Raw genomic sequence first — 27,286 nt, 5'->3', positions numbered from 1 at the left:
GCTCATCCAACTACGTCATCCCTAATTTGGTTCTTTCTCTCTGGGTACATAGTATTATTTTAACTAAGGAAAGAAGACCTACCAAAAAAAGAAAAGAAAAGAAAATGTCTATCAGGCTCTGCGTATCCCCTTCCAATTTGGTCAAATTTCTAGCAAGAAGTTATTAAATCATTTCAAATTTCTCATCGGTTGGGAAAAACAGTAAATATTTCTGGCAGTATTAAACAATTCATGATATCATTAACAAAATTCTCCCAAATCAAATTTTAAGTGAAGTCTTTCTGACCTCCAACTAACTTTGGAATTTTCCAGAGGGTTCCTGGAACATCACAAAAGACCACTTTTCTCTCCTTATAAAAAGAGAAATGTTAAACTAATTAGGCTCATTTGATACGTTAAATTACCTAGGAAGCATTGCCAAATAATAAGTAATGCTAAACCTTCTTAGGTTATAATTGTATTGGTATATGTTATTAATATAAGTGTTCCGGAATTGCAGAAAATTCTTAAAAATCTGATATGTCCTGGTATAATGTTATCAGTCATAATTCCAGTTATCTTCTTTGTGTGATAATCAGAGCCAAATGTGAAAGAAGTTAAAATAGCAAGTGATTCAGTAAAAGGTCAGTTACTTTATTTGCTGATTACCCATAAATATTAAAGACTGCTTACTATACCTGTTTCCTGGTTATAAAATATGATACTTGTTCACTGTCATGCAGATGATACTAAGGCGAATTTTTAGAAAATAAAAATCACTTGAAATTCCACCACCCAGAGATAACTGCTCTGAGTGGATTGGTGAACAATGTTCATCATTCTATAGGTTTATATGCATATTTTACATCAATAGGACCATACTAGATCTCGTATTGTGATTTATTCACCAAGATATATGCACTGTTCCCTATGTTGACATATATAGATCAACAACATGCTTTTTAATGACTCCATAGTAGCCTATCAATCTGTTGGTAAACATTTCTATTTTTCCAAATTATAATTTTTTGCAATTCTAAACAAGGCTATAACAAGCCTCTTGATGCCAAGTTATGAGAGGCTGCAGTGTGCAGAGCTTGGGATTTGAAACTGGATCTGAGTTTAAATCTCAGGCCTGAACTTATAGGTTTTATGATTTTTGGAAAATTACCATACCTCTCTGAGCTCGGTTTCTTCATTTGTGCAGTCGGTAATAGCTTCTCCGTAAGGTTGGTTAAATAATGCAAAGCATGATAAAGACCTAGCATGGTGCTCGGGGTAGAAGAGGTGCTTGGAAAAAAGTACTTATCAGTTCACAAGGACATATAAGATACAGTCCTGTCCTTCCGTACCCCTGCGGCCAATCTCCAGCAAGAGGCTCCCCAGTTGTCCCAAACTCTCCCTGCCCTGGGCAGCTCCCCCAGGGAGGGGCTCCTGCATAGACTGTGTCTGCAGATACTTCTACAACTCCAAGTCCAATGAGTGTGAGCACTTTACCTCTGCCAGTTGTCAGGGCAATGCCAATGATTTTGAGATCACAGAGATCTGTCTGGGGCTCTGCAAACCACCTGGTGAGCCCTCTTATAGAAAAAGGAAGCGTAATGGAGGTGACAGGATGATGGACTTGTAAAGGGAGAGTGTTGGTGGGGATGGTGGTAGTGATGCAGATGATGATAAGATGGGAGTATGTGATGACAGGGATAACGGGAAGAAGGGACATGTCACCCAGAGGTGGCAGTGATGGTACTGATGAGGGTTAAATAAAAAGGCTGTGGTCGACAGTGGTATGAGTAGTGAGGGTATAAGTAATACTGGTTCTTGTAGTAATGCCTTGTAGTACTGCTAGTGTGGCAAAGGTGAAACTAGTAATGAAGATGATCATGTGGACACATCACTTGGACGAAGATGATGAACGTGATTGTGTCTATGATCACGGTGGGAGGAGATAGATAAGAGGAGGCCTCAGGATGGTAGATGTTGAAAGGGTTGGGTAAGGAGTCCAGCTTGATGGCTCTGGCTCTAGGCCACCAACAGGCCAGCCAGGAGGGAGGTGACTGTCTCCTTCACAAAGACCAAGGTAAAGAGCAGCTAAAGACAATGGCTGCGTATTCCTAGGCCTTGACTGAAAGCTGGCTCTGCCATCATTTCTACACTGGGGCCCTGTTCTGCAATCCTCTGGGAATGGGTCAGTAGTGACTTGATGTGGCCTGAAACTTCCTCCAAGGACCCTGAGCCTGTCCTCGAAAAGTTGCTCACACTTTCAGTTCCCATTGCTTCTGTCCCCATCGCCGCCATCGCCACCGCTGGAAGATCTTCTACCCTTTGGTGCAGACAAAAAAGCAAGTAGCATTGAGCAGGAAAAGAATGGCATTGAAACAGATTTCCGGCAAGAGTGGGGAACTGCAGGTTTTTTTAACATGACAGTGTTGAACTGAACTGCAAAATGAAATTTGCTGTCTACTTACCATCAAAGGCAGAAGCTGGAAAATGCCCTGCGCTATATCGGCTGTCTGGTTTAACTTGCACAGAACAGAATTTCATATCAAAATCTGGTTATCATCAGGCTGCCTCAGAACACGGCCTTGTTATCATTGCTCCAGATTCCAGCCTTCATGGCTGCAATATTAAAGGTGAAGATGAGAGCTGGGGCTTTGGCACTGGGGCTGGGTTTTATGTGGATGCCACTGAAGACCCTTGGAAGACTAACTACAGAATGTACTCTCACATAGCAGAGGAGCTTCTCCAACTGATAAACACCAATTTTCCAGTGGACCCACAAAGGATGTCTATTTTTGGCCATTCCATGGGAGGCCATGGAGCTCTGATTTGTGCTTTAAAAAATTCTGGAAACTACAAATCTGTTGCAGCATTTACTCCAATTTGCAATCCAGTGCTCTGTCCTTGGTAAAAAGGCCTTTAGTGGGTATTTGGGAGCAGATCTAAATAAATGGAAGGCTTACGATGCCAACCATCTTGTGAAGTCCTATCCAGGTTCTCAACTGGACATACTAATTGATCAAGGAAAAGATAACCAGTTTCTTTCAGATGGACAGTTACTACCTGATAATTCCATCGGTGCCTGTACAGAAAAGAAAATCTCTGTTGTTTTTAGATTACGAGAGGGTTATGATCATAGCTACTGCTTCATTATAACCTTCATTACTGATCACATCAGACATCATGCAAAATACTCGAATGTATGAAATACCTCAGATAAGAAAATCTCTTCAAGATTCTAAAAATTGTAATAAACAGAATTGCAGTGAAGAAAGATTTCAAAACATTGTATTTCACATTGCTAAAAAATACTTCATTCTATAGCTGAATCACCTGAATAAATATATGAAACCTGAAAAAAAAAATAGTTGCTCACAGCCTCTTCAGCTCTCACGGGTGATCAATCCTGGGTCACCCTCCACTCCTACCTCTTTTGGGCCATCATCATCCTGTGCCCCTAGAATAAAGATGAGGACCCAGGACAGAAGGTCCTTGATCATCAGGAGGTCCTCACGAAAGCCAGACTGAATAAGAAGTTGGGGACCTCATATATCTGTCCCCAGCACATGCCTGCTGCTCCTTCCTTCCTGAGGCTCCATGTCCAGTTGGGAGGGGCTTCCTGTCCAGTAAGAACTATGTTCTAGAGTTGTGTAGAGAGGGGTGGAAATTCAGAGTATCTTGGTCAGCCGGGGCGTGACTCCCCTCCCTACCTAGAGGAATCCTGGAAAAACAAGGGTTTTACTTTTTTGCATGTGGTAAAATATATACAACATAACATTTACTCTTTTAACCGCATCTAAGTGCACAATTTAGAATGGTATTTAGAATCAGTCGCATTGGGTAGACTCACACTGTTGTGCTACCTTCACCACCATCCATCTCCAGAACTTTTCATCTTCACAAACTGAAACTTTCTACCCATTCGAACTAATTCCACATTCCTCCCTTGCCCCCGGCTCCTGGCAACCCCTATTCTACTTTCTGTCTCCATGAGTTCGGACTCCTCTAGGTATGTCTTATAAGTGGAATCCAGCTACCTCTTATAAGTGGAATCATGCAGGATTTGTCCTTTTAGTCTGGCTTATTTCATTTAGTATAATGTCTTCAAGGTTTATCCATGTTGTAGCATGTGTCAGAATTTCTTTTCTTTTTAAGGTTGAATAATATTCAATATACGTAATGTTTTGAATGCCAGATGGGGTCTGCCCTGACCACCACGCCCTCCTCCCTCCCTCCCTCCCCCCATAACCCTCTCTTCTTGTCCTCCATCTAGTCCAACCACTTCCCCTTGTCGACAGGAAAACTGCTGCCGGAGATGAAACGGCAAGACTCAGAGCCAAAATCTGAGATTCCCAGTTGAGACCCATCCTTGGTGGTGTCATTGGTGTCTTTCTTGTGTGCTTACCATGCCCAGACCCCTCAGATGTCCTGACATCTCTAGTTGGCCAGGAGCTAATCTAGATCATGTGAAATCACGTCAGGAAGAATGTGCTGAGCAGCCCAACTTGCCCTGGGCTCAAGGTAGGAATGAATATAGAGAGAGATAGAAAGGTCAAGTTTTTCCCTGTTTTCCCCATTACCTTTACCTTTCCCCATTACCTTTACATTACCATTACCTTTCCTGTGCTTAACTGTTACTCAGAGATTTGAGCTTTGGAAGATTAAGTGAGGCTAGCTTTTGACTGGTATGCAAAATAGTTTCTAGTCTCTGAAGCTTATACAGCTTTTAAAATATGACTATTAAAAGTATTTATTTTAAAATAAAAACAACATACACTAAAGTGTTTAATCACATCAATTCAAGAGATGGGACAAGAACTAAGCACCTGCTCTGTGCCGGGTCATACATAACTATCCTTTTCTTTTCTCCCAGAAAAATGAATCAACGCTTCCCTGGATTCACTGGATCACAGTGCTTATTCCAATGTCCTTTAGGTTTATCTGTCTCTGCCTCTCGGCTGTGAGCAGGGCAAGGACCATGTCAGGTGTATATTTTGCAAAAGACAACATATTTTAAGCATGTAGCAGCAAGTACTGAGTGGATAGTTAGTGGATTAATCCTTGAATGCATGCATTCATAGAATCCACCCCATACTCAATCCAAAAGTCAGTCCTGGGGAGTCTACCTTCGACATTTATCCCAAACTCCATCAATTCTCGCCACCTCTACTGCTACCACCCCAGGTCCCATTTCTTGATAACCCTGTCACCTCCTTATTGACCTCCCAGTGTCCATTCTTTCCTCCTATAGACTCCACACAGCAATCAGGGTGATCTTGTAAACATCAAATGAGTTACTATCAAGGTGCTACTTTTCTTGTGGGATAGTAGGTTCATGGGAGCTCATTGCTTCAAAATACATGCATACATATGAAAATGGGCCACGCATGCACCAATGATGAAAGCATCGTGAAGAATTGTTAACCCAATTCTGTGCAACAGAAGGCAAAAAAAAAAAAAAAAGTAAATTAACAAATAAGTGTAAATCAGAGCTTGTTACTCCTGAGCTTCCCATCTCATGTAGAATAAAACCCAGAGTCCTCGACTACAGGACCCTCTTCCACCTGGCCCCTGCCACCTTTTCCAGTCTCACCCCAAGCCCCCTTAGCTCCAGCTACATAGATTTTCTTGTTTTGCAAACACACTAGCATGCTCCTGCTGCAGGCTTTGCACTTGCTGTTCCCTCTGACCGGTATGCTCTTCCTTTGGGTTTCATGTAATTTTCTTCTTCACTGCTCATTCACCACCTCCTCAGCGGTCTTGATCATCCTTCTCATGTTCACCCTGCTTTACTTTGCTTCAAGGAATATAGCACTTCCTGGAATACACTATATGCTTATTAATGTATCTAAGCTTTTATTATGTCTCTGCTGCTACACTCTAAGGACCAGGAGGATCGAGATTACCTTTCTTGTTCACTGCTGTGTCCCTAGTGCTTAGAACAGTGCTCAGCACAGGACAGATACTAGACAAGTATTTGTTGGATGAGTGGATGGAGGGATAGATAATATATAGGAGTGATGTCAATATGGGTCAGAGGGTAGGTGAATGAATAAATAAATGAACAAATAAAGGAATGACTATGTGAACTCAGACGAAGCGATGATCACTGTAGGATTGGGAATGGTCAGAAAAGGCTTCCTGGAAGATGTAGCTCAGGGACGAAAGCAGGGAGGCAATAAAGGAAAGCACAGAGGCAGGGAAGCTGGGAAATGCAAGGCTGACGGACTTGGCGTTCCTCTATACTCCCAGCACTCCTTGCTCAGGGCAGGGTCCTGCCAACCAACCCAGTTCTCAGTGCATTAACAACCATCCCTGTCCCACTGCGGGGCACTGAGAAGGCTGAGGCCAGGCCCCCTGCCCAGATCCTGGTCACTGGGGGTGGGAAGGGGCCATGATGCCCTGCGGGCCTTCCTGACCTGGACTTTGGCACCTCTGGCCCTTTTTCCCTAATGCTGCTGCTTTGTGCCAGTGCTCTTGGAGAAGGCCATGGCCAGTACACTTGGAGAACCCCCAAATGAGCACAGATATAAATACCCAGGCCTGAGTAAGTACTGCAAGGCTCAGAACCCAGGCATTCGGGTGACCTGGCTTGCTTAGCAGCAAAATTACTGCATGATATCCATACATTCATTCAACAATTACTGAAATGTAATTCCAGATACTGCAGCTACAAAAGACAACAATCTTGGCCCTTATAGAGCTTAATTAATAAACAAGGTAAGACACAGTACGTTAGATGGCAGTGAGAGCTGGAAAGGAAATAGAAAGGAAAGGAGTGAGCTTGTAGCTAGGGTAGCGACTTAGATTTAAAATCAGTGGCCAGGAAGTCCTCACTGATAACTTGATAGTGGAGATGGTGAAAAGGAGTTGGATCCCGGATGGATTCTGAAGGTAAAGCAAACAGATTTGTTGATGGGGTACACACGGGGTAGGGGAGAGAAGCATCGAAGACGACTTCGAGGTTTTCGGCCTGGGCAACTGGAAAGATGACAGTTGTCATTAACAGAGATGAGCCGACTATGGGTGAACATGTTAGGGTGAGGGTGGAGAAATCAGTAGCTCAGTATTGGAGATACTAGATTTGAAATGCTTTTTGACATCCGAGTGTAGGTGGCAAGCAGGCAGCAGTTGGGTAAATGAATCTGGAATTCAGCGAGGCCTAGACTAAAGGTATGGGGTGTTGTCACCGCACAGATTACTTATGACATGGCAGTGGAGGTCGTTTCTAGGTACTGACTTGGCGGGGTGTATGAAAGACAGCCAGGCCACAACTCCGTGCTCTGACTTGGCAGACATGCTGCTCCATGCAAGCTGCCAAGATCACTTAGCTTCAGATATCCACCCACCTGCATTCTTATCTCATTTACACCCTGCTTATTTACTTCTTTGGAAAGAAACTCAAGTCAAAGCATTTGATTAGTTGCTTTTGCCCATGGTCTTCACCAGCTCACCACCTCCCTTCTTACATACACATGGACATACACACATCACTTGTATGTTCTGAGGGCTCTTGGAAACCCCTCAGAGGCAACCTAACAGCCCCATCCATTAGCTCTACAAGTATCACCAGTAGCGCTGCACTCACACTTGTGGGATTTATAGGCGCCCCTCACTCCACCCATCTTTGCCCCTGGACCCCAGATCCCGAGCCAGAAGAGCCCGCACCCATTTGCACATTTACCATTTGCTGACTGGGCACCTACATGTCCTGAGCTGCGTCAGGTCCGGACTGGAAGACAGGCCCTGTCCTGTGCCTTCGGGAAGCCCTTAGTCTAATAGAAGTTAAAGGACAATGACAACCAGTGTGATAGCGATAGGTAGTAAGTCCAGGGAGTTGTAGGAGCAGAGGAAAGGGGAGCCTACAGCAGCCTGGTGTATCAGGGAAGACTTCCTGGAGGAAGAACATCTCATAATGGTTTTGTAAGTAAGAGAGCACCAGGCAGCTGGAGGGGTGTGGGGGGTGTGGTTGGTGGAACATGGCGTTCTAAGCCAAACCACTATGATGGAAGAATTGGGAGAGAGGGACAGACCAAAAGTAACTTATACGGTTGATGCCAATTGTGTCAGAGGAAGACACAGAAGATGGGGGTAGGGACAGGCATCCACCTAAGGACTTATTTTATAGGAATCCAGGGTTCCATAACCGGAAGGTAGGTGGGTAGAGGCAGGCTTCGATCTAATGGGCCTGGCTTCGAAGCCTGTGAGTGGTCTATGGACTACCTACAACACAAGCTCGTGAAGAGCCTGATAAATATTTGAAGGCTGGGCCTCACCCAGACCGACGGAATCCATGGGGTCTGGACCCGAGGGATCCGTACTATTTTCACAAGAGCCCCACATGACCGTGGTACACAATCCAGTCAGAAAAATGCCACACGCAGCTCTCCTACCTCTCCAGCTCTACCTCGGTGATGGGGGACCAGTTCTCAGTGCTCCTAAGAAAAGGCAGAGGATGATTCATTTTTGTGGTCATGGATGCGCAGACATAAACATGCCCCGCCAAGCCCAGGGAGTTCTGGGAATTACAGTCAGATGAGGCCAGAGGGGGAGGAAGAGGGGTGGGAGAAGATAGGGGACTTTAGTTTTTTGTGGGGGGTAGGAGTTCCTGTTCAGGTACCCAGCAAACAAGCCTGGTCCCTACCCAGCTCTTCCCAGGCCTCAAGGAGACAAAAGGCAAAGAAGCAAGGAAGCAGTCACTTTTTATTCCACAACCAGTAAATTCCATCTACCACACAGTGAAACGAATCTGTAGCACACCCACTACCTAGGGCAGTGCCGTCCAACAGAATTTTCTACAATGATGGAAATGTCTGTCCGCATGTCCAATACAGTAGCCATTAACCACTTTCGGTTACTGAGCACTGGCAATGCAGTTAGCACAGCTGAGGAAATGAATTTTTAATTTAAATTTATTTAAATTCAAATGCCATATTTGGCTTGTGGCTACTGTATGGCACAGTACAGCTCCATGTCCTGGCCTAGTCCAGGGACAGTTTGGTTTAAGAGCCAAGTCTGGGGACAGCAAGTGGCAGAAATGGCCCTTGGGGTCACCACCACCCCTTCCCAGAGAGAAACAGCAGCCCCAGCTGTGACAAGGTCAAGTCTCAGAGTGGGGGGACACCACGGGCACGGCGGATGAGGTTAGCCAGCTTCCTGGCCAGGCCACCCGTTTTGGGCTCCTCGATGTGGAAGGTTCGGGTAAGAAGATTGTAGAAGGAGCCATAGCACACGGCCACCACCGTGCACGTGAGGCAGATGACGTTGTAGGGCATGCTGAAGTCTGGCGTTGGCAGGTTCACCAGCAGCGGCTCCGTGTAGAGCCGCACGAAGTAGCTAGAACTGTCCGAGACTGGGAACCTGGGGGTCAGGAAGAAAGGTGATGCAGGGCCGCTGCCCCTGCCTGTCTTACCCCGTCCCCTTTGGGGCTGTGCTGGGCCAGCGCTCAGCGGGAAGGCTTTTCAAACTTTTCTTAGCCTCCAAACCTTTTCAACAGAAGAGATCTCAGATGAAAGCTCACTACGTGGACCTGACGGAGAGCTGCCTAGTTCCGGGAGAGGATAGAGGCCCTGCCTCGCCTGGCTGCCTCCTCCTCAGCCTTCCTGGTCTCAGCCTAAAGGCCAAGCCCTCAGAGAAGCCCGCCTGGATAACACGCGCGATGACTCCCGGCGGCGCCTCGGCCCCCACCACTCTCCGGAGCACAAAGCCCGCTCCAGACTATCAGCACTAGTGGGGTGGGGGCGAGGCGGTTTTGTTCACTGTCGCGCTCTCTGAAGCACCCGGCGTTCGATAAGCACTCAACCAAATATTTGTTGAGAGAATCGAAGAGTATTTGCAGGCTATAAATACTGTTCTTCTCACCTATTTATTCTTCTAGAAGCACTTTAGAATCACTAGGACTTTCATTAGGACTGAGTCAAATCCCATGTTGCCTTGGGAGAGGCAACACCCGGCTCTGACCTACCCTGCAGGGACCAGACCATCTGTGCCAATATCCACCCCGAAGCACACTTACAGGCTGTTGAAGAGGGGGATCTCCTCCCAGTCCACGGGCTTGGCTGCTACCACGCTGGGCACGAGGGCACTGAGGACGGACGGGCTGCAGAGAAGCAGGCGGGTATTCCGTGAGCCGTGTTCCTCATGTGCTCCCCACCCAGGGTTAGTGGCAGAGAAGGTAGACTAGAGGGCGGGGCGGCATGTAGGGCAGAGCTCACCTGACATAGAAGCCATGGTTGGGGTCCGGGGTGTACTCAGTCCACTTGAGCAGTGCCCGCTCAAACTGGATGGAGACCTTGGTGACCGAGTTGGCTGGCAGCTGAATCAGCATCTCTAGGAGGTGGGGCTGCAGCCGGTCCTGGGCAGGCTGGTAGTGGATGTAACCTGGAGACACACAAGGGTCAAGGGTAACCCATACCTTTTTTCTAAGGTCAGACTACCTGCACATCATCCTGCCCCACCTATCGAAGCCTTGGGGCCTGGATCCATGTGCCCAGAAGGTGTGCTCTGAGTCACAGAAGCCAGGCAGGCTCAAGGAAGGGAGCAAGGTCTCCGAACAAGGAGATGTTTCCAGGGCGGCCATCCCAGGATGTGTTCAAGAGAGACTATCCAGAGCCGGGGACACAACTAATCAACCTTCGCAGCATAAAAACTGGGCGGCAGACGTCAGGTGCCTCATGGGATGCAACAGGAAGTTCACAGAACCACCTGGGACGTTTTCCTGCCAAAAGATGTGGGACCTGAACCTAACCATGTCTCTAATACTAACTACCAAGACTCGAGAAAAACAAGGGATGGAGGAACATGCTAAACGCTGAAAGAAGGACAAATTCAGAACGCAGAACATTCTGTACAACAAATGTCTAGTCTGTCCCACAAATATATTTTTACAAAAAAGAATGAGAATGGTTAAAGATTAAAAGAGACCTAAGAGCACCACATGGATACAAGATATTAATAACGAGAAGCTGTAGGTAGGGCGACAGGGTATATATGAGAACTACTGTACTTTCTGCTCATTTTTTCCATAAATCTAAAACCGCTCTAAAAAATAAAGTCTATTAATCAAAAAGAGAGAAACTTGAGAGCATATAAAATAAATGCGACATGAGGACTTTGTTTAGATCCCAATTCAAACAAAGCAGTTACAAAAACCTATTTGGAAGACTGTTGGGGAAAATAGGAGTGGTAATGATAGGCTGTATTTTTTTAAAGTCCTTTATCTGTTAGAGATATATACTGAAGTATTTAAAGGTGAATTGCTATAATGTCTAGGACTTGTTTTAAGATAATCCAGAAAAAAAAAATAACCAAACCAAAAAAATAAAATAAGGGGAGAGATGAAACAGAAATGACAGGAAGCTGGAGATGGGTACGTGAGAACTGATTACACTTCCATTTGGGGGTGTGTGTGAGATTTTCCAGAGCAAAAGGTAAAAAAAATAAAACAAAAACCTACAAAATACATAGGTTGGATGTTCAAAATAGAGATTCTGAAAGCAGTACAAACAGTGGTGATGAAAATAAATAAAACTATTAACCACAGGCTTGAAAATATGGGGGGAAAGAGGGGCTTAAAGACTTTAAATCTGTGCTACATATAACCGCCTCCCAGAAGTCTTTCTGTGGAATCAGGCTCCCTCCACTCCAGAGAAAAAACACGTGCTTTAGAGCCATGCCTGGCACGTAACAGAAAGCACTCAGGAAATAGTAACTCCTCTTTAGAAAAATAATAAAAATAAAATTTAAAAACGACACCACTTTGCCCCTCCCAAGGAAGCAAGGTGTTATCTTCTTTGCTCCTAATATTCTGTTCTTCTTGCTAGCCCTCTCTCCGTGAATCATCACAAAAGACTGTGCCTGAGGCACCAGGAAAAAGAAAGTAAGTGAGAAAGGTAAGAAAACTACTGCCCTCCTAAGGTCCAGTTAAGAATCACCAGTACTATGTGTTTTAATTATTTTTGCTTACAGATTACTTCCAGATCTGGCATTGGTGAGGCTACCCTTTCCATTCTTCAAACGATTTCTAACTCTTCCCACCTGGGTGGCTCTTCTGAGGAATTCCCCAGAGCGATGAGGCCTGGGGGACCTGGAGGGAGACTGAGCCGGGGTGGGTAGGGGCAGGGGGCCTGGCTCGGGACTCGGCTCTCACTTGGTTTGTTCTCCTTGCCCTTGGAGGTGATGGTGAGGGTATGCACATATAGCCGCAGGTACCAGGGCACGGTGTCCAGCAGCAGCACAGGGAAGGCCCGGTACGGGTGGGTGTTGTACAGCAGAGTGTTCAGCTCCCCGCTCTGCAGCCCGTAGCCACTCACGTATCGCTGGGCGTGCAGGAAGGGCACTGGCAGGGCCTCTGTGTAGAGCAAGGTCAGCAGTTAACACCTCCTAGAGGAAAGGGCCACTCCCCCTGCCACCACTCCCTAGCCACATCCACAGTCTCGAAGCCGGGGAGGGAACACGGGAGGCTTTGCCAGCAGAAGTGGGATACCTACATTCTGGAATCAGCCTGGCCCTCCCCAGCTCACGGCGATAACAGAATCACTATTATTCCCTAAGTGCTTATATGTGCTGAGCTCTGTGCCCCTTCCAGCTCTGTGTTCTCATGATCTGCTGCAGTCTTCCTTGCTAACACTGAACAATCACAATGACCTGTTTGACACCTGCCTCAACTAGCAGACATTATGTTTCCCAAATGCAGGGAACCTTCCATCTTCGAAAAATATTTGTTGATTAAATGGATGCATGGACAAACTCCATGTTTTACATTAATTATCTTGTCCAATCTACTAGGTATTACTGTCCTTGTTTTCCAGATGAGGCAGTAAGATTAGGAACCTGTCCAAGGTCATGGAGCTTTGACAAGGTGGAGTTAGAAGCAGGATGGCTGACTCCAGAGATCCGGGTCTAAACACAAGCCTGTTAACTAACTCATGGTGACAAGAAAGGACTGTGAGTTGCCCCCAAGAGATGACATCTCCATAGCCTGCTGTGGCCCACCCTCACCCACCATGCTCCAAGGGTCTCTTCCACTTGAGCTGGAGGTTGAGGTTGCGGGAGTTGTTGATTACAGCCGTATTGAACAAGTCGTAGACAGCATAGGTCTTCCGGGTGCCCAGGATGACATCCTGGTATGTGCTGAGGGGGGGCGGGTTCACCTCCAATGTCTCATTGTCCTGGAGACACAAGGGCAGGGCTGAGAAGACAGCAGAGAGGCAGGCTGGCCTTGGGGACGGGGGCGATGTATGCGGCTGGAGACCTTGGTACCTGGTTATAGCTGGTGACGTCAACATAGACTCGGCTCTCTGAAGCCAGGGGGCAGGGCTCTGTGAGGGTTCGGGAGAACATCCGGAAGAGGGACCAATCTGAGGAGCAGAGAGCAGGTTTGGGCAGGAGCTGGGACCAGGCCTGGTTCGCATAAACAGGGTGAGGCTGGCAGTAAGTGGGTAGGGATGAGTTGCCATGGTAGCTTACCTTTCTTCCCCTGCCCAGTGACGAAGGCATCGAATACAACAGAAAGGGTCTGCCTTAGTTCCCAGGAGATGCTGGTACAGCGTGCATTCTACCACAAGGGCCAGACAGCAGCAATGAGGATGGGCCAGTCCCCCAACCACAGAGCCTCAGGGACTCCTACCTGGATTCAGTCCTTTGTCTACTATGCCTCTTCACATCCATTGATTTGCTACCACGCACTACTGAGCACTATTGTGCCAGCAGCTTGATGTACATCGGTTAGATGAACCATTGCCAACAACTATAGGAACTACTACTACTATTATTGTCATTTGACAGGTAAGAAATCCAGACTCAGGGAAATAAAATGATTTGTTCAAGGTCATGCCAGCTAGCAAGTGACTGAGCTAGCATCAGCACAGCTATTCCGACCACTGTGCGCCATGACAGATTTACTGAAAGCCTGCCAGGCACCCACTCAGTTTCCCTGGTATGTGGCCAACGACCCGAGAAATCATCATGACATCTACCACTTACTACTGGCTCAGCCCTTGACAGACACTGCTTTACTTGCACGTTCTCTCAGAGCCTCTGGATGGCATTCACCCCCATTCCCCATGACTTACTCTGCACACAGGACGGATATGCACTGCCTGGGAGTGGTAGCTAGTGTGGAACAAGCGATCAGCCTTCAGCAGCACAGAGAGGCCTGCCTGGAGGAGGCGGGAAGAGATGAAAGGTGAGTGCCCTGCACAGTGGGGTACCTGGGCACACTGCCAACTCCACCCATTCTCTGGGGCCCCCATCCACATTCAGACCGCTCTGGCCTCACCTTGGAACTACAGGGCAAGAGCTTCTTCCACGGAGTGAGGTTCTCAGTACAAACCACCTCCCGCGGCAGCACAGCATAGCGCAGGAAATAGTGATCGGTGCCTGAGGGACAGAAGTCTGTCTGGGTAGGTCCTGGGACCTCGATCCTCAGGATCCACACTCTAGAGATGGGAGTGACCCCTCCTGCTCCTCGTACATCTCTAGCACTGCCGCCAGTCCCAGCTGGGGGCAGGACCCTCTCCTCCCCTCAGAAGAAGGCAATGCAGAGACAGCACAGTCTCCGGAAGCCTGCTTCTGCAGTCTGCACACCCAGAAAATTTATGATCTGGCCCAGCTGAAGATGGAGGAAGCCGAGGGGAAAGGAGGCAAAGGTTTGGGCAAGAGGTAACAGGAAGAAGGGGAGGGCCACAGGGGCTTCTCACCATTGGCCAGCCCCAAAGGTTTGAAGGAGGCAGTGGGAGTGACTGTGTTGGTGGAGTCGATGAAGTTGAGAGAGGCGCAGAAGATCCCTGAGAGGACGTTACTGAGCTCCTTCCAAGACTTGTCCACACTGGATGGAGACACAAACCCCCTCACTGTCCCAAGGCTGCCTCTGCTCCCTTCTCGAAGCCTGCAGTAGGCCGCCATACCATTAGGCTGGCTAGTCGATGGAGCTGGAACAGCATTGCTGCTGCTGCTCAGCCCCTTCCTCCTCGCTCTCCTCTGGGTATCCCTGCAGCCCCTCAGGTGATTCCTCCCGCCTGGGAATGCCCTACTTACTCCTCTCTGCCCACCTTCACAGAGGCTCCCTCCTCCAGGAAGTCTTTCCTGCCCTTCTCAACCACAGCCTCCACCTGTGCTGCTGTGGGTCTGACCATCCGAGCCTCTCACTAGGTCTCTTGTGGGAAATGGCTAGCTGGTAGATCATTTCTCTTCAACCTGGCTGTGAGCAACCTGAGGACAGGGAGTAAGTCTGGATCACCTACGTATGTTTCACGAAACCATGTAAAGTGCTCTACACTGACCTCAGCTTACTGATCCACGCTGAGGTGTGCTCAGCTGGGCAAAACGACATACTTTCCTGTGATTATCCTGGGCAGGAAGGTAAGTTCTGGTTCTACCTTCAGGCTGGGGAGTCTTACATCTATAAAGGCTTGACGAATGAGAGAAAAACAACCATTCTAGGACCCCCCAAAAAAACATCAAATTAAATTAGGCATTTTTTTCTTAGAGAAATATCAAAACAGATTTGCTCTATTAATCATAGAAAGCATAAAAGTAGAACAGCTCCATATTATAGGCTCTTACAAGCTGAGGAAGGACAGTGACAGCAGAGCAGATGGGAAAAAAGGCAAGGGAGTCAGCTTTCAGGCAAGAGAGAAAGGCTTGGCAAGTTTGTGGGTCACTGCTTGCTCCTTATTTGATTTCACCTTAGTGCTGCCCTGGAGTTTTTCAATAATCCTCTGTTCAGAGCTTTTCGATTGCTCCATGCCATAAGCCTCAAATAAAGATTGCACATTGGAAGCCTAAAAGCTCTACCCAAACCCAAACCAGGTGTCATTTGGTGTGCACGACACTGACCCACATAGCATGTCTTACATTTTTAAATTTCTTGATATTTAAATTTACCAATTTTCACAGATTTCTCGTATCTCTTAAAAAAATGAAAGTATCTGACAACAGTGGACCTCTATTCTCACATGGCGACAATCCATAGGGGATGACTGGCAGCTGTCCTCTCAAGCTCTCTTACCTGCCACAGTCCCCCACCACTCCCTATTATGCCCTAAACATTTTTTTTTTTATCATACTTGTGCTATTGATTTCTCATAGTGGAATTAGGAGGAAACTGTTGTCCAGCAGTGCCCCCTCCCAAACGAAAGCAATTCCTCTAATACGGAGATCTGGCATCTTGTAGGCCAATTCTAGCCCACTGATGTTTTGTTTGGCCTTCATAGTATTTATTATGATTATGATTACTATTGAGTGAATGTCTTTTAAAAGGTTATCCAATTTGCCAGTTTTCTACTCCCTTACATCCAAATAAGCTTCAATTATTTATCTGCCTCTGTAGAGATATGCATACTTCAGGTTTGGAAGTAGTAAGAGAAAGAAGTATATTCAGCAAAATAAAGAATGTCACTCAGAGATAATATTATTTCTTACTTCCAATGCGGCTTTACCCCCATGGAATTGCTGCCTGCTGGAACTGCTGCCCCCAAAGGCAGTGGCAGGATGACAACACCTTCCCCTGCCACATTCCCTCCACGGCCTGCATCAGGCCTCAGGGTGGGCACTCACTCAGTGACGGTGTCTTGGAACCAGACCCAGAGCTCTGCACCTGATGGGGCCTGCAGGAAGGGTGGTCCCCAGTATCTAGTCCTCCAAAAGCCTTGCGTGAGTGACAGGTGCAGCTCCCGGAGAGAATACTTGGAGATCAATTGCCCCAGGGCCTTTGGGAAGAGCCTATAATGAGACACTGGAGAAGGGGAAGCAGGTGAGTGATGATCCTGGAGGAAAGGTTCTCAGCCACTACAAAGAAAAAGTAGACTCAGGCTCTGGCGTCAGAGAGATCTGAATTCCAGACCAGACTGCCATTTACCAGCGATGTGATCATGAACAGGTGCCTTTATCTCTACACCTCTAGTTTCTTCCTAGTAATCTTTCACAGAACTTAGCACTGGGCGTAGCACCCAGTATAAATGATAACCGCCAACAGCATCATCATCAACATGGTCGGCAGGGAGCTCTAACTGAATGGGCAGCCTGAAGATGCGGAAAGTGCACTGGACTAGGAGTCAGAAGCCACTGCCCATCTCCAGGCCTTAGTTCCGCCAACGGTACAACGGGGTTCTTCAGTAACTATCCTAGCCTTCCCCCAAGGTCTCACTTTGTCCGGCTTCACGCCCACGGCCCAGAACCCCAAGGCGTGCCTCCAACCCACTCCCAGCAGGTGCCACAGATATCTTTGTCCCATCAGTACAGTCCTCTCACCTTCTCCCTGCTGCAGCTCCGAATCCCAGAGTGTACGGAACTGGAATGTGGCGGCTACGTCTCCAGAAGGCAGTCCCCCAAGGTCTCACTTTGTCCGGCTTCACGCCCCCGGCCCAGAACCCCACCCAAGGCGTGCCTCCAACCCACTCCCAGCAGGTGCCACAGATATCTTTGTCCCATCAGTATAGTCCTCTCACCTTCTCCCTGCTGCAGCTCCGAATCCCAGAGTGTACGGAACTGGAATGTGGCGGCTACGTCTCCAGAAGGCAGCGGGGTGATGACGAGCTCCTCTCGCAGGCTGTCGCGTGGGGTCTGTGCATGGACCCAGCCGCCGGGCCCTAGGAGCAGCAGCAAGAGCACAGCGAGCGGCAGGGCCGCCGCCATGCCTGCGGCTGCTTCCGCCTCGCAGCGGGGCCCGCCTAACGGCAAGCCGGCCTCCAATAGAGAGAGCGTACGAGAAGTGACTTCCGGTACCGTCCCGGAAACCGGGGTGCGGTTACCAGAGCAACGGCCTGGCTAGGCCCTTCCAGGCTAGTGGGTGTAAGTGGGCTCTGGGAGTGCATCAAGAGCGGTGGGCGTGAAGCGTAGCTGGGGGATGGATTGAGGATTCCCCCAACTTTCAGGTATTTTCACCCACGAGAAAGTGATTTATTATACCGAGTGCCGCCACTGCTGTTGTGCCTTTGTGATAGTTGAAGAAAAAGACTGAAAAAGAGACTTACTTTGGTGAGGCGACACTGCTTGGCTCCTGCCTCCCTCGGCTTCTAGTGTCTCCATTTGTTCGATCCTAAGCTTAGCCAGCTCCTCTGGTGGCGGAGCTTTGCTGCAAACCCCTAAATAACTGGCTCTTTTCTTATGAAAAATTTCAAACGTACAGCAAAGTTGAAAGAATGAACATGTTTCCCTATCATCTAGATTTCGCCATTAAGATTTTACTATACATTTCAGTGTATAAATCCCTCAATTCATCTTATGTTTTAATGCATTTCAAAGTAAATTACAGACATAGGTACACTTCTCGCTAAATATTTCAGCATGTGTTATCATTAGAGTTCAATATTTGTTTATGTTTTTCTTTTGGTGTAAAATTTACATATGATGAAACGCACAACTCTGAAGTGCATTCACTGAGTCTGACAAATGCAGACGCCTGGGTAAAGGAAACTACAATGAAAATCTAGAACATTCCTAAAACCCCAAAAAGTTGGCTAATGCCCCTTGCCAGTCAATCTCTGCCCCCCGACCTTCCAGAGGCAACCACTTCTGATTTCTTTCCTCAAAATAATCTGTCCTAGAGCTTCATATGAATGAAATCATCATATAGTATTTATACTTTATTGTGTAAGGCTTCTTTCATGAAAAGAATGTTTTTGAAAATCATCCCTGTTCTTGCATGTATCAGCAGTTTGTTTCTTTTTATTGCTGTATTTCATTTTATGAATATACCATAGTTTATCTGTCTCTTTGATGGATACCTGAGCTCTTTCAAGTTTTTAGTTATTATGACCTAGGCCACTCTACAATTTAATTGGCAAACGTTTATCATTTTTATGATAAACATTTGCAGACGTGTGTTTATTATTTTTATCATATTTACCTTGGGTAAATATTTAGGAGTAGTCAAAGAGTAAGTTAGGTGTATGTTTAATTTTATAAGAAACTGCCAGACCTTTCTCCAAAATGTGTCATTTTATACTTGTACTAACAATGTATGAGAGTTCTTGGTCAACATTTGTTTTTAATTTTTTTGACTTTTTCATTTTAGCCATGTGGGTATGTAAGTAGTGGTAGCTCGTTATGACTTTAATTTGCATTTCTCTGGTACCTAATGATGTTGAGCATCTTCTCATGTGCTTATTGGCCAGTCATATACTTCGTGAAGTTTTTGCATCCTCCCCTCTTTTTTATTGGCTGGTTTGCCTTTTTATTATTGAGGTGTAAGAGTTCAAATGTTTAATTCCTGCCTTAGTTTTTCCAGCTGCTCTATGGAGAACACATTTATGATGAATTTTGCGCACAATCTCTTGGTAAAACTCACAACTATACTTCTATGAAGAGCCAAATTTGGTGTCACACAGGTCTGACAAGATATACCCCAATCGACCAGAGAGGAAGTGTCAAAAAAGGTGGCTTTATCTCATTATAACTTCACTCTACCTACACCCAGTATTCCTGTCCCAGTAGACATGGAATAGAAGGCAGGCCATGAGTTTAGAAGTCAGAGAGATATTGGTTCAAAATCCTCATACCAGCCTTTAATCCACATGAGCATGAGCAACCTGAGTGTCACTTTTCCTCTTCTAATACAGATAAATTTTCCTCCTCTACAAAATGGATAAACCTACTTTTAGGGTTGTAAGGATTACAAGTAATGTACATGTGGGATCTGGAATGTATTAAATGCTTAATAACATTTACTCAAACAATTCTTTGTGGTAGATACTAATATCTCCATTTTACAGATGAGAAAACTGAGGTAAAGAAACTGAGATAATTGCCTAAGATCACAGTGAGTGATGAAGCCAGGACTAGAGGACACACTATCAATCTCAAAATTAAAAAAAAAAAGGGGGTTGGGGGGAACTGCCACCATCATATAATTATGATTATTTTGTATTTCTATGCTTTCTTTCTTTTTAAAATTGTCTGTCCTCATCATTGAAGACCCAGCTACCTCCAGAGACTTACCTTCTTCCTCTCCAGTGTGCTACAGTCCTCTGTGCATTTCTGCTATAGCCCACATTATATTTCCATTATCCGTGACCATGTCTGCTCCTGGAAGAGTTCTTGGTCACCTTAGTATTTTGTTGCCTAAGCAAGGAGGCTAGCATATAGTAGGTGCTCAATAATGTTGGAATGAACAAACGCACAGGACAATATCATAGCACAGTTCCATGTGTCCCCCACACTGCCATGCTACTCATAGTATCAAGTTCTGTGCACTCCTGGGGACTGCTACAGTGGGAACCTTCTACAGAATCTTCCCCCGAGTTGTGGTCCCTCCTATTTCCTCCACAACACAGGATTCTACAGGATGAGTTCATCTTCTTCCTTCTTCTCCAGAGTCTATGACAAGTCTGTGCAACAGACAGAAGCAGCCACACTGTGGCTTAGAGACTGAAAACTGGGCTGCTTGCCTCAGAGTTGGCTCTAAATCATCCTCCCATCTCCAGGGGCACAATGTTGCCTCAAAAGACAGACAGCTGCGGATGCTGGCACTGAAGGCCAGCCAAGCCCCTGTGGTTTGGCAGAAGAAGAGGTCATTGTCCAACCAGGAAGTGGTCCTGGGATCTAAGCTGACCCTAGACTTTTCCAGGCAGGGCTGGGACTCATAATAGCTGAACTGAAGGCTCCCCATAGGCTCACAAACAATTCTACCTCTCCAGAGGGCTATAGATCCCTCCTCTCATGCAGGCTCCCTGCCCCAAACCCCACAGATCCTATCATGTGCCTGGGGTACTAAGAGGTTTGTTGACATGTTGATAGCAATCACGCTAGCCTAGCTTCCCATCACTCATCTTGGGGGAAGTGGGGTGATCCCGGGAGCTGAGAACCCCTGCAAAGCAGAGCTGCAGAGTTCATGGGCTGGAGCCCAGGAGAAGGCTCGACCACAGTCAGATACGAAGTTGAGCCTTGCTTCAAAAGAAGGGAGAAGTAACAAGACAACAGAGACTATGTGTGCAACAAAGCCATATACAATCTAGCCATAAACAAACTGCAAAATTTAACATGATACTGGGCCCTGGCCTAGCTCAGTAGATGATCTCAACTGGCACACGGAGGCTTTTAGACAAAAAGAGCACAAAACTCCCACAAGTTTCTTCCGAGCGCTAGGAAAAGCACTTAAAAACTGTCACTTACAATGGCCTCCTGCAGAGGGGAAAGCAGGATGGGACTATGGGAAGACTGCCACCTTGTCACTCAGCCTGGGTGGCACAAAAAGCTTTGAGATTTAGGCTGAAAGTTGTTGATCCCATGGGTGGTTTTTGATGTTTGAAGGGAGGTGGAATTATTGTTTTTTTTTTCTAATGTGAGAAATGAATTCATGTTCTTTAAGGCTGAGTCCTATAACCCTTTCATTCCACTCTCTCCCTGGGCAAGTTCATTCACGTCCATGGCTTCACTTACCACCCATTCATTGATAACTCACATATTTATTTTTTAACCCAATCCTATCATATAAATCCCACATTCATGGGTCCTAGTGCCTACTCAACATGTCCTCTTGGACATCTCAAACTCATCATGTCCAAAACCAAATTTATGACCTTCCCAAACCTGGTTCTCTCCTAAACTTCCCATCTGGGTAAAGCACCCTCCAAATCATCCTGTTGCATAGGCACAAACAATGGTGGCATCCTTGACCCCTTCCTTTCTCACACCCACCTATCGAATCTTTTGGAATTTGCTTCCTAAATATCTCTTCATCCTTCCACTCTACATCCCCACTACCTCCACCCTAGTCCATTACTGCTTATCTAGATGGCTATAATCTCCTGGTCTCTAGATATCCACTTTGGTCCCCTCCGATCAGTACTCCTTGTAGGAGGCCTACCAGCCATTCTGGTAGCTTACTCCTACTCATCCTTCAGATATCAGCTCAAATGCCACCCCCTCAAGGGAAACATCTTGTGACTTCTCTGTATAGGCTATTAACTCTCTCCTAGCACTAATCATAGTGGCAGTTTCCATTTGGGCTCCCACTAGACTCTAAACCCCATAAGAGCAGGACTGTGTCTTTTTTTGCCACTACTACATCCACAAAGCCATGCTCAGTGTCTCACTGAATGGATGTCATTTGTTTATATACTGCCTCAACCCACTGAAACTAATCATCACCACAATCTTCTGGGCCACTGTTATCTCTTGCATAGACTGTATTATATGTCTGTCTTGACCCTGTCCTCCTCCAGTACATTCTCTACACTGCAGCCAGAATTATCTTTTTAACAGGCAAATTCAACCTCCCATAATCTTTCATTACTCTCAATAAAGTTCAAATTCATCAACATAGCCTCTAACATGTAAGCTGCTAGTTACCTTTCCAAAGACCCTAACCCTAACCCTAACTCATCCTCTTTTTCTTTAGTAAAATAACCCTGACCTTAGAAAGACGGCAGCGTGGGCTATCCCAGCCTTCCCAGGGGCCAGTGTGTCTCTGAGAAGTTTGAAAGGTAGTACAGAAATCAGATGTATTGGTAATTCAGTGACTTGAAAGGATTATTGTCTTTCCAAACCAGAATTTCCTTTCTCCTGGATAAGGCTGGCCCCGTCTACGAAATGTCCGTAAATGAAACATTTCTCATGTTAGCAAGTTCCGGCCAATGAGATGAAAGCGGATGGTGCTGGTTAGAACTTCCAGATATGCTTCTTGACACGGGAACAGACAGCTAGGTGTGTGCTTTGCTCATCCTCAATTTCTCCTCCTAATGAGATGAAAGCGGATGGTGCTGGTTAGAACTTCCGGATATGCTTCTTGACATGGGAACAGACAGCTAGGTGTGCTTTGCTCATCCTCAATTTCTCCTCCTCCTTTCTGCCAGTTTCAAGGACATGCCGGTGGGAGCTTCAACAGCCATTTTAGACATGAAATATAAATGGGGAATGCAAGCCATGTGCCTGGGATGGCTGAGCAAAAAGAGGCCAACAGGACCCTCGTACCTACCAACTCTGCAATGGCCACAGAACCCTGTATTTTAGACCTCTTTTATATGAGGGCACAAATGTTATCTTGTCAGTGATATTTTACTAACAGTCAGATTGAAACTCAATACAGTCTTCTAAGCATTTCATAACGTGACCTTTGCCATTCTTACCTCTCTCTTCATTTCCACCTCAAATTCAACAATTCAGCCAAGCTGAATGTTTTTCAGTTCCTCAAGGCCACTGTTCCCCATTTAAAGTCCGAGCTGCTCCTTCTGCCTGGATTATAGCCCTGCCTAGCTAACTCCTACTCATCTCTTGGATCTCAGCTTAAAAATTAGCTCCTGTGATCATACAAGCTAGGTTAAGATGCCCCTATGTTCTGATACCACAGTGGTTCCTTGTCATGCTACTTATTACACTGTGAATTGTGCTGTTACTTCGTCTTCTCCAGAAACAGTAAACTCTATGGAGTAGGGATAAAGCCTGTCTTATTCAAAACTGTATCCCGAATGTCCAGCACAGGTGTTTAATAAATATTTCGTGAATAAATAGAGTAAATGAGTGAGGGGAATGTGGTATTGGTTAGAGAGCTAAAGAAATATACTGGGTTGGATATCTTTGCAATGTGAAAAAAAGAAGTAGAATGGTTGGTACGTTATTATTTGTTTATTATTTATACCGTGCCCTGTTCCAAAAGGTGTAAGGAAGCAGGATGGCTGGAGTACCACCTCACTTGAGTACTAAGGAGTTCATGTCCATTTAGAGACACTGGTGGAGGAGATTCTGTTAGGAGACTGAAGGATAGTTTGGGGGAGGGAGGAGCGCTAAGAAAAGCAGTGGCATCTTGTCCTACCTCATCTCCATCTCCTTGCTTGTAAGCTCTACCTCAGTAGTAAGCCAAAAACTGGTGGCAGGGTTGCAGCAGGAAGAGGTTAGCAGGAAAGCAGGAGAGGGTTAATTCCCAGGGAGGTACACACCCCACCATCCTTTCCTCCCTCTGGTGCCTACTCCAAGTAGAGTTGGGTCTTCTCCGAAGGGCTCTGGTGGGGCTTAGGGTCCTGTGTGGAGAACAGCCCGTGCAGTCAGTCCATAGGTGGAGGCCCACTGCTAGCTGCAGGCTCCAGACTCTGCTCCTCCATCACCCCCATCCTCCTCATCATCAGACTGTGCCAAGGGCGTGTCTGCTCCACCGTCGCTGGGATTTGGGCTGTGCAGGTTTGTGGAGGAGTCAGAAGATGAAGAGGAAGCACGGGATGTGGTCCTGCCTGGCGTGTGCATGGGCAGGCCCAGCTCCTCTGGATGGTCGACCAGCCCTGCCCAGAGAGAAAAGCTGATCAGGCTCACAAACAAGGCTTCAGCGGACTCAGATGTGATCTGGCCAGGAGAGACTGAAGCCCGGATAGGGGCAGGAACCTGTCCAAAGTCACTTAGCCAGTTCAGCAAAGAGCCAGGTCTCCTGACTCCCAGCTCCTTCTACTTTTGGGATCATGTCTGGGCTCTAGAGTCATGCCAATCAATTCAAGAGTTCCAAGTTCTACCTAAGTCACTTACTTGCTACTGAGTAGCTTTAGGCAAGTCACTTTCCCTCTCAAGGATTCTGCTTCTCCTTTGTAAAAAAAAAAAAGGGACACCCACATTCCAGAAGGGTTTTGAGGATGAAATCTAAGCGTGCTTATAAAATGTCTGGCAAATAGTAGGCTATGAATTAATAGCAGCAGTCTCAAATAAGAGAATCTCTCTTAGAGTTAAGCATATGGGCTTTGGAGTCAGAGAGCCATGGTTTGAACCAAGCTTTTCTACTTTCTAGCTTTGTGACAATTTCTCCGAGTCTAATTTTCTTCTTTAGAAAATGGAAATAATACCACCTGCCTTAACAGGACATTGCAAGGATTGAGATAATATTTGTATTCTAACAGTATTAGAAATATGAAGTATTCAATAAATACTATTATTAAGATGACTGAAATGGTTTAAGTTATTTAATGTAAAAATTACATGTTTATATTATTTTAATTACATTAATTTCACGAATGTAAAATTAACAAAGTCTGAGGGGGTTGGGCATTCCTAGATTTTTGGATTGGGGATCTATAACCTAGTTCTCCTCAGGGTCAACTTCTCTAAAATCAGAACAGACAGCTGTTTCATTGGTGGAACCGCCCCCTTCAAACCCTGACATGTACACTTCCCTAGTCCAGCCTTGCAGCCTCCCTTCAGAGCCCCGACATCCGGCCCTGGCTAACTGGTGCCCAAGTCCTAGCAGAAGGGCATACCAGACGTCTGGGGGGTTGGTGGAGGATCTTCACAAGGCAAGAACACGTCTGCTCCGTCCTGATCCCCAAGGTCAATAAGTTCCACTTGCTCCAGTGTGTCCACATTCACTTCCATGGATGAGATACTACCTATGGGGGCTGCAGATCAAGAAGGGGGCAAGTCAGGAGGACCCACGCTGGAGCCGACAGGATGCTCAGAGACATATGTCAGGTCCAGAGATAGACGTTCAGGGTACCAAGAAAACAAGAGAGGAGGGGGCCCCCACGACTCAGGACCTACAAGACTTCCTCTCTATCCCAATCCTACTTCCCAGTTCTTAGAACTTACGTCTCTGCGACTCGAGATGCAGGTGGGACAGGGGGAAGACAAACTCTGTCTCTGGCTGTAAAATGTCCTCGAAGAATTTCTGCCGCTCCCGCAGGCGGAGCTGCTGGCGCTCCAGCGCTGCCCGAGGATTTGGGTCCATATCAGCTCCTGGAGGGTGGAAGAACACGCTGTGAGGTTGAGAGGGAATGCAGTGGGGGCCTGGGCTCGGGCAGCCAGCATCCCAGTAGTGGGGCCTCTGGTTCCAGCCCTGACACTTCTGGCCTTGGCTTCTTCCTACCCCTTCCCTGAAACAAAGTCCATTACCACAACTTCAAGTGTCACACAGAGGCGGAGCTGACCCCAGCTCTACAAAGGGGATGCCAGTTCCAGGCACGGCTAGAGAGGCTCCTCTGTATTCAGGGGACAGACACAGCCAATGCCGAGTCTCAAGTCTGGAGTCATGCCCTCTGAGAGGGGTTGGAGGGCCTGGTCCAACCCAGATGGGGGAGGCACTTTTTCCATTTCATGGATGGGCCTCTGCTCAGAAGGGAAGAGGAAAGGACACAGACCCCAGGGCAGGAGGACTCTTCTACTAGTGCTGCAACTCTGGTTCCCGCCCATTCTTCACAATGCAAACAAAAGCTAAAGCAGCCCCTCCCCTCCTCTCTCTACACTCCTCCATCACCATCACCCCCACCCCCTCCAAACCCTGTTCTGAAGTCACAGGCCTGATTTCCAGACTTAGCTCGGTCCTTAAGGAAATCATCTTTCTAGCCTCAGTTGCCCCATCTGAAAATCGTCCTACCTGCCTCAAACACAAGACACTGCATGTGGAGGTGCTCTGTAAACTGTAAAGCTCTGATACCCACGCTATTTAGAGGACCATCATCTCTACACTCCCAAGGTCTTTATTTCAGCTCCTCTCCTCCGGCATACTTCACTGTCTTATCTCCCTACTAGTTAGTGAAAAGTCATAGGAAGGGCAGGTCCGCGGTCCTCTTCAGACCACCCCCCGTGCTGAGAGCTTTCCAGAACAGCGGAGCTCTGGGCCAGCCCAGGCCCTGTGCACTCACTCGCATTCGCTCAATCTCCTTACAGACATTCGGCTGAGTCTATCACCAGAGGCAAGATCTAACCCGAGGACCAGATCGTCCTCAGAAAGCCTTCCCCTCCCTCATCTGGACTCAGCGTATTCAAGACCCTGGCCAGCTCCACAGGCGCTGGAGCGGGCCGCGAGGGACCCAAACCCAAATGGGCCAGGAAGGGCCAAGGAAGTGTGGGGAGACCTTGTGGCCAAGGGCTGGCGGCGGAGGGGGGAGGCGCTGACGCCGATTCCTGGGAAAGGCTCTTAGAGCAGCGGCCCAGGTCACAACGCTAAAAATACCCGGGCCCCGGGGGCCGTCTGCTCCAGCAGCGGGTGGGGGAGGGCGAGAGAGAGGGTAGGGGAGTGACAGGGACTAGGGGCTCCAGGACAACCCCTCTCTTTTCCCCTCCCCCAACCCCATCAATCTCACGAGATTGAAGGAGCTGCTCCCCGGGGGCCGCGAAGCGAAGTGTTGGAGAGAGGGAGTTGTTTACGCGGCGACGAAAGGTGCTGCGGAGAGGGGTGAAGAGATCTGGGGACAGGAGGCTGCCAGGGGCAGGGCCGGGGACCAGTGAAATGGAGAGCGCCCTATCTCTGCCCCACCCGCACTGGAGTCAGCGAGAGCGAAAGAATTCCCCAAAAAGGGACATGCCGCGTCCACGGGGAAGAAAGGGGAGGCGACAGAGGACCGCCCCCCGAGGCCGTTCCGCCCGCACTCGAGTGGCCCCCGTAGCAGCCCTCCCGCCGCAC

The 27,286-nt window shown here is 47.3% G+C and overlaps 3 protein-coding genes and 1 pseudogene across 6 annotated transcripts in view; 1 reads left to right on the top strand and 3 right to left on the bottom strand.

Moving 5' to 3' along the window:
* The first annotated feature begins 910 nt into the window (after nt 1-910).
* Nucleotides 911-4,165, top strand: LOC112471016 (annotated as a pseudogene).
* Nucleotides 4,166-8,660: 4,495 nt separating this feature from the next.
* PIGT (phosphatidylinositol glycan anchor biosynthesis class T) lies at nt 8,661-17,691 on the bottom strand. 4 transcript variants are annotated; one of them, XM_006921855.3, is made up of 12 exons: nt 17,424-17,691; nt 16,534-16,711; nt 14,676-14,803; nt 14,255-14,355; nt 14,049-14,135; nt 13,444-13,531; nt 13,237-13,334; nt 12,980-13,145; nt 12,125-12,325; nt 10,191-10,356; nt 9,992-10,075; nt 8,661-9,336 (listed from the first exon to the last, which is right to left on the bottom strand). In XM_006921855.3, exons 1-12 carry the CDS (start codon nt 17,608-17,610, stop codon nt 9,084-9,086), a joined length of 1,737 nt encoding a protein of 578 aa, XP_006921917.1. In that variant the 5' UTR covers nt 17,611-17,691; the 3' UTR covers nt 8,661-9,083. The 4 variants fall into 4 exon arrangements, with proteins under 4 accessions (XP_006921917.1, XP_006921919.1, XP_015452510.1 ...); XM_006921857.3 differs by lacking the exon at nt 17,424-17,691 and adding an exon at nt 17,227-17,295; XM_015597024.2 differs by lacking the exons at nt 16,534-16,711; nt 17,424-17,691 and adding an exon at nt 15,013-15,374 and having other exon boundaries at nt 14,676-14,863.
* Nucleotides 17,692-23,523: 5,832 nt separating this feature from the next.
* DBNDD2 (dysbindin domain containing 2) overlaps nt 23,524-27,286 on the bottom strand; it is a 4,928-nt gene continuing 1,165 nt past the window's right edge. Inside the window, exons 2-4 of the mRNA XM_006921852.3 lie at nt 25,474-25,620; nt 25,146-25,283; nt 23,524-24,185 (exon numbers count right to left, since the gene is read on the bottom strand). Coding sequence (XP_006921914.1) covers nt 23,980-24,185; nt 25,146-25,283; nt 25,474-25,612 — 483 coding nt within the window. The 5' untranslated portion in view covers nt 25,613-25,620 and the 3' untranslated portion in view covers nt 23,524-23,979. The remainder of the gene's footprint in view (nt 24,186-25,145; nt 25,284-25,473; nt 25,621-27,286) is intronic.
* Nucleotides 25,488-27,286, bottom strand: part of SYS1 (SYS1, golgi trafficking protein) — a 28,853-nt gene continuing 27,054 nt past the window's right edge. The window contains exon 4 of the mRNA XM_006921854.3: nt 25,488-25,620. Coding sequence (XP_006921916.1) covers nt 25,614-25,620 — 7 coding nt within the window. The 3' untranslated portion in view covers nt 25,488-25,613. The remainder of the gene's footprint in view (nt 25,621-27,286) is intronic.

Source organism: Pteropus alecto, unplaced genomic scaffold (genome assembly GCF_000325575.1).
Source record: "Pteropus alecto unplaced genomic scaffold, ASM32557v1 scaffold45, whole genome shotgun sequence".
Lineage (NCBI taxonomy): Eukaryota > Metazoa > Chordata > Mammalia > Chiroptera > Pteropodidae > Pteropus > Pteropus alecto.
Note: the sequence above shows the minus strand (reverse complement) of the source record. Positions and strands in the feature narration are given on the sequence as shown.

Excerpts from the sequence above, each read along its gene's own strand:
- PIGT (XM_006921855.3), bottom strand. The coding sequence starts at position 17,610 with ATGGCGGCGGCCCTGCCGCTCGCTGTGCTCTTGCTGCTGCTCCTAGGG. Across the intron at positions 14,356-14,675 it reads ACCTTTGGGGCTGGCCAATG|GCACCGATCACTATTTCCTG; the intron begins GTGAGAAGCCCC and ends TCTGTCCCTCAG. Across the intron at positions 10,076-10,190 it reads AACCATGGCTTCTATGTCAG|CCCGTCCGTCCTCAGTGCCC; the intron begins GTGAGCTCTGCC and ends GCTTCTCTGCAG.